The 16,022-nt window shown below is 38.6% G+C and overlaps 1 protein-coding gene across 1 annotated transcript in view; it reads left to right on the forward strand.

Moving 5' to 3' along the window:
• Window positions 1-11,201, forward strand: part of JAKMIP1 (janus kinase and microtubule interacting protein 1) — a 64,515-nt gene extending 53,314 nt beyond the window's left edge. Inside the window, exons 19-20 of the mRNA XM_054391597.1 lie at window positions 8,373-8,438; window positions 11,151-11,201. Of these exons, the coding sequence (XP_054247572.1) occupies window positions 8,373-8,438; window positions 11,151-11,201 (117 nt within the window). The remainder of the gene's footprint in view (window positions 1-8,372; window positions 8,439-11,150) is intronic.
• The last annotated feature ends 4,821 nt before the right edge of the window (window positions 11,202-16,022 follow it).

The following is a 16,022-nucleotide window of genomic DNA, read 5'->3' on the forward strand; positions in this document are numbered from 1 at the left end:
CAGTAACTATTAAATGGATTATTATGGTTGAGACTACAGAACACAAAGAAATGAATTTTTGTACTTGCTATGTAAAGAACGACCTTGGTGAGAATCAGAGAGGTACAGTATATCAAATTTCTTTTTAAAATCTATTACTATCATATTCAGCTGGCTGGATTTCATCATAAGGCAACAAAAATAGCTTATGCTAACGGTGTTAGAGTATGCTTGCTTCCTTCCTTATGACCATTATGCAAAATCACATTCTAGGAATATGAGACTAAAGGGAACCCATAGCCCTTACAGGAGGAGATCCAACAGCTTGAGTAAATATATGTGGCAATTACCTATGCAAATTGTATTGTAAGCACAAAAGAGGCCTTTAAACAGCTGTTAAAATGCATTAGATTTGGAGGTTTGTTTTTAAAAGAAAAGATTTTTTTTTTTTCCATGAAGGAATTTTATCCATCATCTTAATGATTTCAATAACAGCTAAAGGCAAATCAGTTATTGGTCTTTGTTTAAATCCATACATGTAACACAGTTATGGTGCTTACATTACTAAAGGTCTTACATACCTGCATCTTAATAGTGTTGAGAAGCTGCTTAAAATAATGATATAATGAAACAAAATCAAATCTTCCTCTTGTCAGACTGATAAAGTATTTCCCATGTTAAATTATGCTGCTGAATGAGAGGAATTCTTGACCACAAGCTGGATTCAAAGATTCAAAACGTGGTTTGTGTCTGATATAGTCCATCCATGAAGCCTATCTTGTAAATATACTTCAAGCTGAACCTTTCCAACATTTCAGAGGCAAGGCTCTAAGCAGCTTAGCAAATCCTTCTTTGTCTGCTTTGTGCTAAAATTATCAAATTGTTGTCTTGGATTTGCTGATGAATCTAAATCCAATAAGAGTGTGTCACAGGAACTGTCAAGGTGATTTCTAACCCCCCTGTTTGTTACATTCTTGTGTTTTCACAATTATAGTAGCTTGGCAAGGCATATATTTTGTAGCTACCTGAACTGATCTTCATGGTGTTCTTGTCAGTAAGATACTGTTTGTTTGGATGGGCTCTTGCACACTTATCCAGGAAACAAGGATATCAGTTGTGCAACTTGACACTTAGGTGAAGGATGATGTGGTCATCATTCTCTGGCAGATGAAATTTGTCTCTGAATTTCCCTTCCTGGTAGGATTTTTCTCTATTTGGCAAAGCTCCTTGAGGATTTGAAACCATCCAAGATGTTGTCTGAGGGCTGTGAATAAGTGGCTAATGCTAGGAATTAGTTGACAATAGGCCTGGATGGAAGTTCACTTCATCTAGTCCACATCACTATCCAATAAACAGAAAACACCAAAATTGTGAGAATCTGTTTGCTGCTAGAAAGGTAGGTGGGAGATCAGGTCAAAACCCATGAGTCTGTGTAAGGGACTATGTAATTGCAGAGAGACATGGACCATTTCTCATCAGAATTTGAGGTATGGTGAAAGAACAGCTGAAATGAATGAGGACATGCACATTTTGTTTGGCTGGTGTGGGAAGCTTGGACCTACCATCTTGGGGCACTTTCTTACATCTCTGGTCCGTTTTCCTTCTTTCAATGCTGAACTTCCTCCCATGCCAAACTCTCAAAATGATGACAAATCATTACTGGGCTGATTTATTGCCTCCAGCAGAAGAATGATAGCTCTGAGACTGCAATCCAGGGCTCACTGAGCTCAGTGGAAGATTTTCCTTTATTTCAGTGCTCCTTTACAACAGGCACTATATTAATGGAAACAGCACTTAATGTAGATGGATTGCAATTGTAACACAGGTTGGGCACACATACTTCATGGGTACTGGGTGGGAATCCAATTAGTTTTTTTTTTTTGTTTTTTTTTTTTTATAGTGCAACTTTCTCATTTTGGCTAAATGATTCAATGGTGTTAAGTAACAAAGTGCAATATTATTGTTTTCACTCTCAGCTTCAGTCTTTGTACTTCTTTGCTCCAGAATGCAAGATGAGTTTTAAGAGTCTGTTACTGGAATTTCTCTTCAGTGAAAGTAGGATAATATTTCTAGGCACACCACCGTCATGCTGCCCAAATTTAACCTAAGCTTTGATTCCTCAGATGTCCCAGGGATGTGGTCTGCAGCACTCAGGTTGCAGTGTAGCCACAGGAGACTGACCATGCTAAAAAAATTACAGAAACTTCCATGTTTTTAAAATCAGTACCTAGGTAGTTTTCCACTGGACATGCATTAACATAATTCCACTGGACCTGAAGTCTGGATTGAATGGTCTGCCAGGAACCCATGGCCTTTAATTCCACTTTTAAAAGTGTAGCATTCCTTTCTTTGCATCTTTGCACAAGGGATTCATGACAATAATGAGTCTGCACCTAGGCTTATCTAGCCTTTTACTGAGTTTGGATGTATTTGGAAAACAACTGTTATCTCTAGGGAAATCCTCCAACTGAGCTGTAGGTGCAGAGACACCTGAATTGGTCCTGCATAGGCCAGTTCAGGCAGAATACTCAGAGAAAGGCTTCATGCAGACTTAGAGCTTCCCTTTCTGGAGAAAGGCCATAAATGCTGGCAGTAATAGTATGTAGCCCAGTCTTGGTATTTCAGCCCTTTGTTGCCTCAGAAAGGAAAGGCTTTATTTCCCTACTAGTACTGAAAGATGCATGCTAAAGGTGCTTGCTGTCCATGTTTGCCAGAGCAATTGCTGAAGTGGGTAATTGCACTTCAAGAAATGCATCCTGTTTCCCAGAAAGATGACCTTCCCACTGTGAGCTGAAAGGAAATGAGGGTTATGAGCATTTAGGAGGAATATTCTGCACATGAGAAATCATCTGATGAGAAAAATGTTTAATTTCCTGCTTTTGGGCAATTTTGACATCTCATTGTTTGGGAGCTATGCAAACCCTGAATTGAATAGGAATGACAGTATATGCTCACTGCAGTCAGTGAATGGAATGCATAGAGGTGGAAATAACTGATTGGTAGCTCTTGCATGGATCTGTTCAGTAAATTAATGTCTATAGTGATGTGTTAGGGATGCTTTAGCAGATGTTCAGTCATATACCTGTCTTTGCACCATGGATTTCCACAGAAATGCATACTTTAGCTGCCTGAACTTTCCAGATGTTCTCTCTCTTACTTAGTTGCCAGCATTTCTAGGCTGCCCATCAGGGTTTTACAGCTGTGCCACCTGACTTTGTATCTATAGTATATATAGAGCTACTATTTCTTAAAAGTAGTTATTTATAATATACAAAAATATTCATAGTAATTATTTATTATATATATGTAATTTATAATGAACTTAAAAGTCTGTTCCAATTGCAGTTAAGTAAAAGGTAATGCATACCTTGTGCATCTTTAGCATCTTTGTTCTGTAACCTTCTGGAAATGCAAATGTTTTTCCCAGCTGAGCCTCACTCCTGCTGGAGCTGAAGCTGCTGTCTCCGGGCTGGCAGAGCCATCTGCTGTTGTCTCAGTACAGCAGTATGGCCCTCTCAGCCCCTGCTGCTGGCTGGCTGCTTGCAAGCACTTACTCAGAAGTGGTAGCAGACTTCATTGCTAAATGGAAAGATGGTTTATCAAGTGGGTGCCTGCTGAATCCAAATGGAGACTCATCCACCCCTCCTTCCAAAACCCAGGAGAGTTCCACACAGGTGAAGGTAGCAACAGGGAGTATTCAGGGATCTACCCATCCATCATCTAGAAGATTTGTGAAGGTTTGATTTGCTGTCATAACAAAATCAATGGCAAATTAGTATTCATTATTTTGGCAGGTTGTTTTTGAATGCAGGCAAGATAGTCAGTATTAAGAATCCATATCCCTGATGTTTACACCCTTCCCTTTCATGGTTGCATTCTCACTGCACTATTTTTGTCTGACTGTGGCTCTTTGTTTGCCCACAGTATTTCCTTTGTGTAGCCCCATGATTTGACAACACTGTTATTCTCCTGAATCCTGCCAGTCCCAAAAAGGTGCACTCATGTGACTGAGGGGCAGCTATTAACCAGAGGAACACAGGAACTGCTAGAACTCAGTGGAACACTGCTCCACTTTGTCCCTAGTCCTTGCTCTGACTGGGACCAGTGCTAGGGGGGTTAAAGGAAACATAAACACTGGGCTGGTTTTAGGTTGTGTCCATCCATATCTTCTATCCCTTACTTTCTAAAAAAAAGAAAATAAACGAAAGAACAGCTTGTGCCTTTCTTCTCAATTGAGACTTCTCAGTGTTTTGAGAGCAGGATATGGTAGATTTTGTTGCTAGCAATTGAAGGAGAGGAAACGGCCTCAAATTGTACTGGGGGGGGGTGGGTTAGATTAGATATTAGGAAAAAAATCTCTTTACTGAAAGAGTGGTGAGGCATTGCAACAGGCTGATCAGGCAGGTGGTGGAGTCACCATCTCTGGAGGTGTTCAAACACCTGTAGACATGGCACTTGAAGACATGGTTTAGTAGGGCATGGTAGTGTTGGGGTGATAATCCTAGTTGGATTTGATAATCTTGGAGGTCTTTTCCAATCTTAATGGTGCTATGATTCTATGATTCCTTGTAGTTTTCTGTGCAGCTGACAGACACTGAATTCACTTTGCTAGGTTCTTGCAAGCCTCATCAAGAATAGAGCTGAACCTGTTTTTTATAGCACAGCTGTTGTAACTCTGTATGGTATGGTAGGAAAAGCTCAATTTACTGATCATCCTTTATGCCCTGAAGTATGAAAGCAGGTAGAATTTCTTGACAACAATAAAACAGTTCAGTGTGGTTTGTTGTCACAGTTATGTGTTTGCAAACATAAACAAATCAGGATTCACTGAAAGCATCTAATCAAGTGTGGAGAACCTGAGAGTGATTCCACAGCTTTTGATTGCTAATTCTTGCAAATACAAGGAACAGCAGATAAAGATGTAAATGCTTGTACTGAATCTGCAGCAGTCCTGCCCTTGGTCTTAATTAGTGTGTGTAATTTTGGTGTAATTTCCTTTTCAGTAGATTAATATAACCTTTGAGGAATACTTCTTGCTACTTCTGGAAGATACCTTTTTTGTTGTTGTTGAAGCTAGGAGCTTCATGTATTTGTTTAAAGTCATATTTTGGGAATTGTTATCTTTGTATGATCAAGATGATGCTGTTAAGGGCAGATAGCCACAATGGAGGAAATTAATTTTCTGTGTTAAATACAGTATGCAGATTTTTCCTGTTGGTGTATTGCATTATATATGTGTTTTTTAAAAGCTGTTTCTGCAGCTAAAATGAAATAAATCAAGTTGTTCATTTGTTTGTTTTTTTTTTTTTCCTAGCTGAGCTAGGCTGGTTTTCTTCTAGTGCTTTTTTTTTTTTTTCCCTAGCTGAGCTAGGCTGGTTTTCTTCTAGTGCTTTTTTTTTTTCCCCTAGCTGAGCTAGGCTGGTTTTCTTCTAGTGCTTTTTTTTTTTTCCTAGCTGAGCTAGGCTGGTTTTCTTCTAGTGCTTTTTTTTTTTCCCCTAGCTGAGCTAGGCTGGTTTTCTTCTAGTGCTGACCCTGTGCAGCCAGGATATTGATGGGAATAGCTACTTCTACTTCATCCTCCTGTATAACCCTCCCTACAGTATTTCAGGGTAGAGCAAGTAAACAACTAGAAGTAAACAACCCCAAGCTTTGATACCCAATGAAAAATTCTATCCCACAATTGTGGTTTAGAATAAATTCTGAGCTGTCTAGGTCTGAACTTTGAATTCCTGTAGTAAAGAAGTTGGTTATTCATTGGCATTGTCTTTTGTCATTGTAATTTCCACTTGTGTGAGGGGATTGCCAGCTTTTAAAACACTAGCCACTTGCTTTCAACATATTATCCATAGGTGGCAAGTCTGGAACTGGTTCACATATACACATGTGTATATCACATGTGAGCAACCTGACCTAGTTAGGGACTAGATGACCTCTAGAGGTCCCTTCCTACCCAGTGCATTCTATGATTCTACATGCACATGTAAATATCTGCCATAGTGATTGTATCCACCCTGTATATATATCTGCCTTAATGACAGAAATCTGAGGTGTTTTATAGATTTTTTTTTTCACTGTTAAGAAATTCAACCCCATGCGTATTCTCTTTGCTAGGATGTCTCTGTATATAAACTGAATTTTAGGGGAGTGTGCATTTCTTCACCTTAACCGTTAAGCTTCATGAAACAAAAGACAGAGCAGTTTTGTGATAGGTTATGTGTGGGAACTGGAAAACTGAAGCCCCAGCCATTGCTTTAGAACTATTCTGAATGGTTCTAAAGCAGAAAGTAGCTGGATAGCTGTAATCTTTTGAAAAGATTAAAAATTCATGAGGGAATAATAATATCTCAAATTTTACTTAATTAACAGAATTCCCCAAACTGGAAAAATGCTATCTTGTCCTAATTAACATGTTCTTACATAAAAGAATACTTGCTGTAAATCCTGAGGTGAGAAATCCACCAGATGTTTGGGGGTATTTCATTTTCCCTTTTTTTTCTGGAGAGAACTTCTCAGAAGATATTAGAAAAAAAAAAAAACAAACCTCATATGATAAATCTTGAAGGTGAAAATGGTATTTAAAAATATCACTTCTCTCCACTTATCTCACCATGGTCAACTTTTATCACAGAGCATAGCAGGACCCCCAGTCACTGAGTTCTGGGATGTGGTTAAGTAGGAATCAGCTTAAATGAAATGAGTGGGAGAGAAACAGGAGTGTAACCTGCAGAGCTCTCAGAGGTGATTGCATCTCCCTGCTGCTCATCCCAGTGATTGTTGTATTCCTGGTACATACAGTATATGAAGATTATTGCTTGAGAGAGACTTGCCCTGAGCAGGGAGTAGAAAAAGTATAAATCAATTCAAATGTAATAGAGAAAAAGTGAAATTAATACACCTGTGCTTGGGGCATTTGTGACTGTCAGCAAAGCTACATGCACTCGTGTCAGGAGGGTAACCTGGTTTGTGCTGTTTTTATTATCTGGGGAAATCTCTGAGCAGTGCAGCAGGATAGAGTGCAGGCTTCGATTGACTTCATCTGACTGCATAATATGCAAAACAATCCCTTAAGCAAAATCTTTTATTTTAAAACAGCAGCAGCAATAACAAAGCTATTGCTTGTGCTCTCCCATAGAGAGCAGTATGCCTTAGGCTAAGTGCACTGCAGGGTTGGATGTGTCTCATCTTTGGGGGTTGGCTCCAGGTTAGATTCGCAGTTTCCAAGCCCAAATCTGTGGTTCTCAAACCCAAGATGGTTATTGGATCAGCTGCAGCTGTCCTGGGCTGCCAAGAGTGTGTGGAGCACTGCCAGCTGTTTGAGGTCTTTGAATGGAATGCAGGTAATCAACTGTCACCATGGGTTGATTGCACAGGTTTGTAAGTGATGACTGGGTGTTGTTTTGAAGGAGATACTCTTGTTCAAGTCAGTTTGAAAGTAATACAATCATCTGGGAGTGGTGCAGCAGCTGCTGCAATATTACTGCACAGAAATCAGAGTAGGCTGCAATTTCTCTTTCAGTTCTGGATCTGCTAATAACAGGCCAGGCAGAGGTCACATAGTTAATCCCAAAAGAAGCTGATAGTATAAATTTCCTCCTTGATTTCCAGTGGCTGTTAGTAGGACATTTTAGGTTTCTGCCTGTAAAAGATATTTATGAACCTACCTTATCTGTAACAAGTGCAACATACTAGAAGTGTAGTATAATATAATCTAGAAGCCCAGAAAATACATACATAATATAGAAGCATAACTTATAGAAAGGAAACAAGGGGACAGAAAGAAGATAGGATATGTGGACCCAACAGGAGTCATAGTCTTGCAGACCTTTGTGGAACTGAAAAGAAAAAATTCTTTAAAACGTGGTGAGTTGCACTGAATGAGACATTGGCTGTGGTGGGAAGTGGTTCTGGTAATAGGATGGAGCTGAATGTCTGATGGTGATGAAAATCCATGTGCTTTGTTTCTCTGATCTGGCATGACTATGGGAGTTATGTTCTATATGAAAAGAAAATAAAGAGTTAAAATGAAATGTAGTAGTAGAATCTGCTGACTTTGGAAAAACTGGCAGTTGCAGAGAAAAATGTTGCACTCCTAAGAATTTTGGTACTGTTCTGAATTGTCTATGACTATATATTAAAACTGTGATTAATGAATGGTGATGAGAAGGCTTCCTGGTAGTAACCAGAATGTTCTGGATGTGCAGCTTCTTTGAAATGGCATGGCTTCATGGAAACATGGAGCAATCCTGCCATGGACATGCCTAACATAACTGTGAAGAAGTGTAATATTAATAGTGGGCATTTGCTCTCTCATTTTTTAATCTATTTCTTGTATTTTTAATTCAGATACTTTTCAAATTAGGCATAATAACACTGTTTGGCTTTTTGTGTTCCAGCGAATTAGAGAACTAGAAGATAAAATAGAACTTCAGAAGAGGCAACTGAAAGAAATTGAGGAAAAGGTAAATAAGTGCCTGGGTGATGCTAATGGAATTTTTTTCCCCACACTAATTTATTTTTCTCTGTTGCATTGACCTTAATAGTGCTTAACCTAATATTGCAAAATTTATTTTAAATCAAGATAAAATTTGAGTTCAAGTCATTGCTGCATGAAATGAAGTTTTGTCACTAATCTGCTCAAAATTATTTGCTGTACAAAAAGGAATCACAGGGTCTGGGTAGACATTAGACTAGAAGGAGGATTTGCTGTGTTTTAGATCAAGAAACAACATGAGGATTTGTCTCTGTTTGACAGAATGGGTTAGCTCAGCCCTGCTCTTTGGATAACATTGCTCTGCAAAGCTTGCAAGTGCTGCAAATAGAAGAAAAGAAGTTACTGAGATGCATTTGATGAACACCACAAACAAAAAACATTCATTGCTTTAAGATAGAAATAAGTGCCAAGTTAATATCCTGGATCCACATTTTCTCTTCTTTGGAGAAGAACTGATGGAGACTTAAGATAGCAAATGTTATTTGGTCACTATGGTTCCAAGCAGGGGATGGCGTGAGGTTCCTGAACTGTGGCCTTTTTTCCCCCGGTCTGTGGAGTTTAAGTTGTCCCACATAGCAAGGGCTGACAACAGGGCTTTCTCTAAGCCCTAGCAAAGTGTTTCAGTTATGTTACTCATGCTAAACCAGGGCCTAGATCCCAAGATGAGTCACAGCTTCTCAGGTTCGTTTTCTCCAGTGTGTAAGATTAGGTAATCTTACATAAATCTGCTGCTGGGCCGACTGGAGCAGTCGAGTTTTCAGTCATTTTTCTTTGGGGATTAGAATAGGGGTGGGGTATAAAAGCAGAAGGAAGGCTTTCAGGGGACTCCAAATGTCAGCTGGAAGAGGACAATAGGGTTTGCAGAACTAAGAGAGGCTTTGCAGAACAGCTCTTTGGATGTTGGAAGATTTCTTCTTCACCCTTCACTAATCCGGCTGTTCCTCTTTTAGAATACAGTAGTCCTTCCTGTGCCACCCTCTGGGGCTATTGCATTTCTAGCAGCTACTCCAACTCCCTCAGCATCTTTCTTAGCCCCTTCTGCTCCCACTCTAGTTGTCTCCCCTCTCTAGTACCTCATCCTGCAGTTTTTGAACTGTGATATCCAGTTGGGTTTGTGGAAGAATCATGAGAAGCTGGTGTCATTAATATTCACTTTACATAGTTTACCCCCACTACTCTCTGCTTGGGGCTAGTCTGTCTACATCCAACAGGAAGGCAGTGAGTGCCCCCTGTTTCCACTGGCAGAGAAGCACAGGCAGTATCCACCTTTTAAAGGGCTCTTTGCCTGCCTTTGCCTTGCCTTTGCCTTGCCTTTGCCAGACCACTTCTACAGCTGAAGCTGTTCCTGCCTAACAACAAGTGATGTCTAAGATGTCACAGTTACCTCCTCAAAGCAGAGAAACCTGGAGGGGATAAGTGATACCTCTGTGTGTTAATGATTGCAAATTTTGATGTTTATCCACCTGTTCTAAAGCATTCAAATGTCTGGATGTTGCTATTCCCAAAATGTAAGCCTTTAATGCATTGCTTCTACAGTTTACAGAGCAGGCATTGGATTAGACAGACTGCCAATTTTGAAAATGGAAGTTGGCATTATCTGTGCTGGTTCATCAGCTGAATGGATGGGGAGAAGTACTGGAAAAGAAACAGCTTAGTCACAAGCTTAGCAGAAAGCTGATAATGAGTTAAAATGATTAACATTTTCTTTACCTTAATGTTACATTAGCAGGAGACCTCAAAAAAGCTTCATAATTTTCTGTTAACCTTGAGCTCCTGGATTGATGGAGGACTTGCTTCTGTCTGTATTACATTTGAACTTCTTTTCTTTGAGATTAAATCCCATTCTGAATTTGACTGCCTGAAGGAAGATGATGTTGTCAGAGAATCAGTGAATGATATACTTCTATTTTGTTGTTCTTCTGAAGGTTTAATGTGTCAGTGGGTGCAGAATGACACCTACATACTGCTGATACTGAGGACAGTAATTTCTTCTGGAGCCAAGACTCATGCTTTTGAAGGAGCAGCAGTATTTATAGCTGAGCCTCATTGCTGGATGTAGCTAAGGGCAATGCACCACCTACAGTTAGCATGTCATGAGTATGGCTTTTTATTTTCCTTTAGGAATGGATTCCATGGTTAAGTTTTATGTGAAACTCTGTCAAATCAGAACATGAGGATGAGAGTATTTTTCTTCAAATAGCTTCTTCAGCAAACTGTCCTATTTCTTAAGGCTGTAGAAAAAACTAATGTGAAATCTCAGTTTTATTCTTTGAGCTGGTCCATGAGAAACTGTTTAAACACATCCTGTGTCTCACAACTGATTCTGTCATTTAAGCTGTATTTAGTTTCACTTGGTAAGTCTTGGTTCAGGAAAGCTTTCAGAGGTGTGTAATTATAAGTACTTGCTGAACTGACTTACAAAACCAAGCCTAATATTTCTGAAGTGATATAATCCACAAATGCTATTCTTGGTACAGCTGCCACTAAATACTCAGTTTTGTGCCTTGTTGCTTACTCCTTTTCAGAGTAAGAATGGGATCCTCTATCTGTCTTTCAGATTTACTCAATTAATATTGATGTAAGACTAACTGCTGTAATGCCATTGGATTTCATGTTACATATCTTACATCTTTTTTCCTTTTCTTTTCTTTCCTCATTTTCTTTTGATCTTATGTTATAGTTTTTGTTCCTTTTTTTGTTTTTTTCACTAGCATTCATTCTGTGGCCTTGATGACACAACTGAACCAAGATGTGTGGTTGGTATTCTTTATATTTCTTTGTACTCATTTTTTTTAACTCAGATTTTGCCATGTTTGGAGAATTGTCTTTATAAGACCCTGAAACCATAAGGCAAGGTAGAGTGGTTTTGCTTGCATGAGAAGTACTCATCTAGAAAAGCCAACTTGGATGCCCTCAGTTACCTTCCTAGACCTGTGCAGGTCACTGAGTTTGCAATGAGAAATTTTGCATTCCTAACTGCAGTGAGGGCTCTTCAGTTCTGCAGAGCAGCTACATTTTGTCTAAATTTTCAGGCACTGCTGTAGGATCCTAATTTCTGTTGTGCTAGAGAGGTGATGCACACTGTTTGGTTTTCAGTTTTGTTTTCTAAAAAGCCTTGTAAGCATCACCACCCATGCAAAACAAGGGCTTCAATCCACTTCCTCAAGGTCCTTGAAGCCATGAAATAACTTGGGAATTAAAAACCTAAATTCCCTTTTAAAAGGCAATATGGAGATTGCATTAATTTTGGTTCTTGTTGTTTTGAAGCTAATTTAAAACTTTCAAAAAGAGATTGTGATGTCTGTGAATTTAGGGCTGGATGCCAATGCTTATTTCTAAATCAATGTTATCTATCTAATGCTTAGCAGATTTGTTTTCTTCTCTTTTTGTTTGTTTGTTTGTTTTATATACAGGCTATTAAAAGAACCTATGGAGTGAACAGCTGAGTCCACATGCAAAAGTACAGAAAAATATTTATTGAGCAGCTTTAAATTGGTGCATTTTTTCCATAAAACAGTTTGCATAACACTTGAAGCTGCAAAATATTTGAATTTAAAATTAATTTTTTTTTTTAAAGATAAAGCTTCAAGCTGGAATGATTTGATAATCAAATAAGGACCAGCACATCATAAAAACTGGGGGAAAAAAAATCTGAACAGAATTTACACTCTCACACCACTCAAACTCAAAAAAATCCAAGTGCAATTACTAGCTGCTATGTGAACTCTCATCTACCAAATGGTTTTCTTACAGTGCTGAGATCTTTGTCTCCATACTGCATGCTTTCAACAAACATGATTTGCATTTCACCCAGGAAACACAAAATCTCCTTTTTAATATCTATATTAGAAAGTTAAGTGTTTGACAATAACTAAATAGCTAACAGGAAACAAACTGTTCAAAATTGGAAGTAAATAGGGATTTACAACCTTACAGTGGAAAAAAAAAATCATACTGAAGTTGTAAGATGGAAATCCATAGATGGAGAAGAGATGAGATTTGGAGAAAGGCAAGATGGTAGATTGAACCAAGAGAAGTTGGAAGTGGGTAAGAACTGTGTGGGAGAAATGATTTTTTTAAAATTATTATTACTTTTTTAATCTTTCTTGACAATCAAGGCAGTAACTTGTAAAGAGAGCACTGGGAGAATGGAAGATCCCAAGTTGGCCTTAAGAGGTCAGGAAAAGAGAATGTATGATGTGCTGTGCTCAGTTATCTCTTCAAGAAGATGAGCTTGAAGGAATGGGTAGGTAGATGAATATGATGAGCAGAGAAATAGTTGGAAGTAAATATTTGGAAATCATAGCAGCCTCCCACATGAAAGAATAGTTTTTAAAGAAGGTGTAGCTATCGGGAAGAAAAAAAATGGCACAAGCTCAACCAGCAAAGATGGTGAACAGTCAATGACATTGACCAGCTGAACTGTAAGAAAAATTGTGGGCAAAGCACAGACTGAAATGTGTAAGTTGAAGAGCTGTGTAAGACAGAGAGTAGTTAGGAAAGTCTAAAAAGGTTAGGCTTTCCCTTCACAGAAGGAAAAGCACATCATTTCAGAGCTGGAAAGACAAACAGATAATTTAAAGTATTTCTGGAATGTCAATTCAAGCTGAAGATACTAAGAGCACAAGATTGAAAGGTAAAGATATCTGTCTTCTCCTTCACATTTTCTTTTTGTGTTAAAAGGGCTACATAGAAAGTTAGGACTAAGAAGTCTGTTCCCATGGACACACTGAACTCTAACATGAGCATAGAGTGGAAAAAGATGGTTATGATAATACATCAGATAAAGTGGAAATTGTGATTGAGAAATTAAAAAAAAATAAGGTGAAGAGCAACCAAGGCAGCACAAAGAAAGCTGAGGAACAGATTTGTCATAGCAACAGAATATCTCACTGTTGAAGGTGCAGAAATCAGCCTCCAAAAACATCCCAGTTTTCTCAGATAATTTTTAGGCTCTGAATTAAGACTGGAGATGTACTCCTCGCAAAGAATCACCAGGCAAGATCATTTTCCATGGTGAAGGCACTGAGACCCTCCACAAGATTAATTCAGTCAGATGCAACAAACTGTGGCTCTTGTGTGAGTCTGAATGACCCTGTTTCCTGGTACAAAGCACAATTTCAGTTGGTAACAAGTTTGGAAGCTCAATCCACAAAAAACTGTGTTGCTCACAATGTCCTGTTCAAAAGGAAAAAGCTTTTAAAGAACGTGTTTTCAGGCAGAGATTTTTCATGCTTTAGTTTAAGCTTTTAGCATTGCGATGATGGAAGGTGGAAAGATGAGGTCTTCACTGCAAAAGGAACACTTATGGCATTGCTCTGAAGTGCAGGACCAGCATGACAGATAAACAGAGCATGAGATAAGTAAACCAGGTGCTAATGAAGGAAGAGAAATTGGAAAGTGTGATTCACTTGGCAAAGGAACACTCTTTCTTCTCAGGAACATAGTTTTGCTCATCACTGCTTTGGAACCGGAGCTAAAGGCACAAGCACAGGATGGTCAGAGCATGTGGTTGTTACGGTAAGCAGGCTGCAGAGGCAGGACATGGTCATGTTAAAAAGCAGAAAGAGTATGAGCAGATTCATTTTTTTTATGTTTTAATGTGTTTTGTTACATTGTCATTCACGTGTGACCATTTGCTCCAAGAAACTGGCTGGCTGGGGTGACGTTTTCCATGGCATTCATGACGATATCGTTCTGTGCTGAGGCAACAGGGTTTGTAGTTTTGTAGTTTGTAGTTGCTTTCTTCTTCTTTGCCCTGTTGATACAGCATTTGTTTAAAAAAAAAAAAAAAAAAGAAAAAAGAGAGAAAAAATAGTTGCATTATTTCCTGGAGAATAGGTCCAAACTTAGTGGTTGACTTCCAATTACAGATCCAATGCCAAATCAATCCAAATGTAGCAAAAGCAAAGGCATTTCACAGAAGCCATTTGTAGGACTATACTTACTGACAAGAGTGTGAATGAAGCTGAACTGCAACCTGAAGAACTTTTAGAGCTATTACTAAAAGAGGCAAAGGACAAGAACCAAACTTGCCTCCCAAAGCTCACATTTACAAATTCCTTTTAGCCATGATTTCATAACCTATTAGAGGTGAAGTAGACTTGTAAGTAAAACACCAAATGCAGAATTCCAAAATACCTGTTAAACAAACTGAATGTGTCTCTGAAATAGTCACAGATTGCCTTTGGAATAGCAAATATCCTTTTCTAATCTTCTGTCTTGAAACAATCAAAATATCATATATTTTTCCAGAATACATATGATATTTTTTCTGTGCTAAACACACTCAGTTTTATGAACTCCTCTATTTAGGAGAAAATTGCCCTCTTTTCAAACCTTCCATGCTTAATTCCTTCATGAATAAGTCTAATTGAATCTTTTATAGGGATCTCATGTTGTGAACTGCAACTCTCTTCATACATGCTGAATTACCTTGGGGCTAATGAAATGAGACTCTCTCATAAATAATAAATGTGCTTAGAATTGTGGACTGTTCATGTGACTGTCTGAGGCTTGGACTCTTTTATTGCTTGCTTAGACTGCAATACATTGAGAACCTAAAAATTTGTTGGAGGGGGGGTTCATCATGGATCCTTTATCTGGGAGAGGACAAGAATTTTGTTACTGTATTAAAATTCCCAGTCATGAAGGATTTGATACCCTGAATTTAAATGTTAAAATTGATACTTCCTGGATTTTCCAGGAACTGGCAGATGTAAGCATAGCTGCTGGACATGTAAACAGTACTGGAGAAGAGAATTTGAACCTCAGGATAAAAGAGCTGGAAAAGTTAGGACAAACACTGAAAGGAGCTCTGGAGAACTACATGGAGTCAGATTCTGTCCTAAGAAAGAGGTAAACAAAAGGCTTTTTTTTTTTCCATTCAAAATTAATGTGATGTGGCAAATGTACTCTTCCCTCTGTCCCAGGTACTGGCTATCAAATGATACACACAAAACTAGGAAGAAAGGTATTTCTGTGTTTTTAGGGTGCCTGATTAGATGCGTGTGTGTGTTTTGTGTAGCTGCCAAAATAGAAATACAGATTCTATTTTAGGTTTTATCTTTGCAATCAGACTTGCAGCGTGATTTAAAGCCTTGTTGCATTAACCAGACAGCTTTCTCGGGATGTTTCATTCTTATGTATTCACAAGGTGTAAATTCTGCTTGAAAATATATCCCTTTTCTTTTAAGTCAGGAGTTAACTTAGGGGTTTGTGGGGTAAAAAAATAAAAAACATTCCTGGTTTCAGAAAGCAGGTGTGTTTTGTCAAAATCCACTTTGTAGACAGTCACAGATCACAGAATGTTTAGGGACCTCCAGAGATCATCAAGTTCAACCCCCCTGCCAGAGCAGGACCATAGAATCTATCACAGGTTGCAAAGAAATGCATCCAGATGGGTCTTGAAAGTTACCAGAGAAGGAGACTCCACAACCTCTCTGGGGAGCCTATTCCAGTGCTCTGTGACCCTCACACTGAAGAAGTTCCTCCTCCAGTATAACAAATAGTTACTCCCAGGTTACCTGTAATCTTAATTTTGATGGAAAAC

The sequence above is a fragment of the Indicator indicator genome, chromosome 23 (assembly GCF_027791375.1).
Source record: "Indicator indicator isolate 239-I01 chromosome 23, UM_Iind_1.1, whole genome shotgun sequence".
Lineage (NCBI taxonomy): Eukaryota > Metazoa > Chordata > Aves > Piciformes > Indicatoridae > Indicator > Indicator indicator.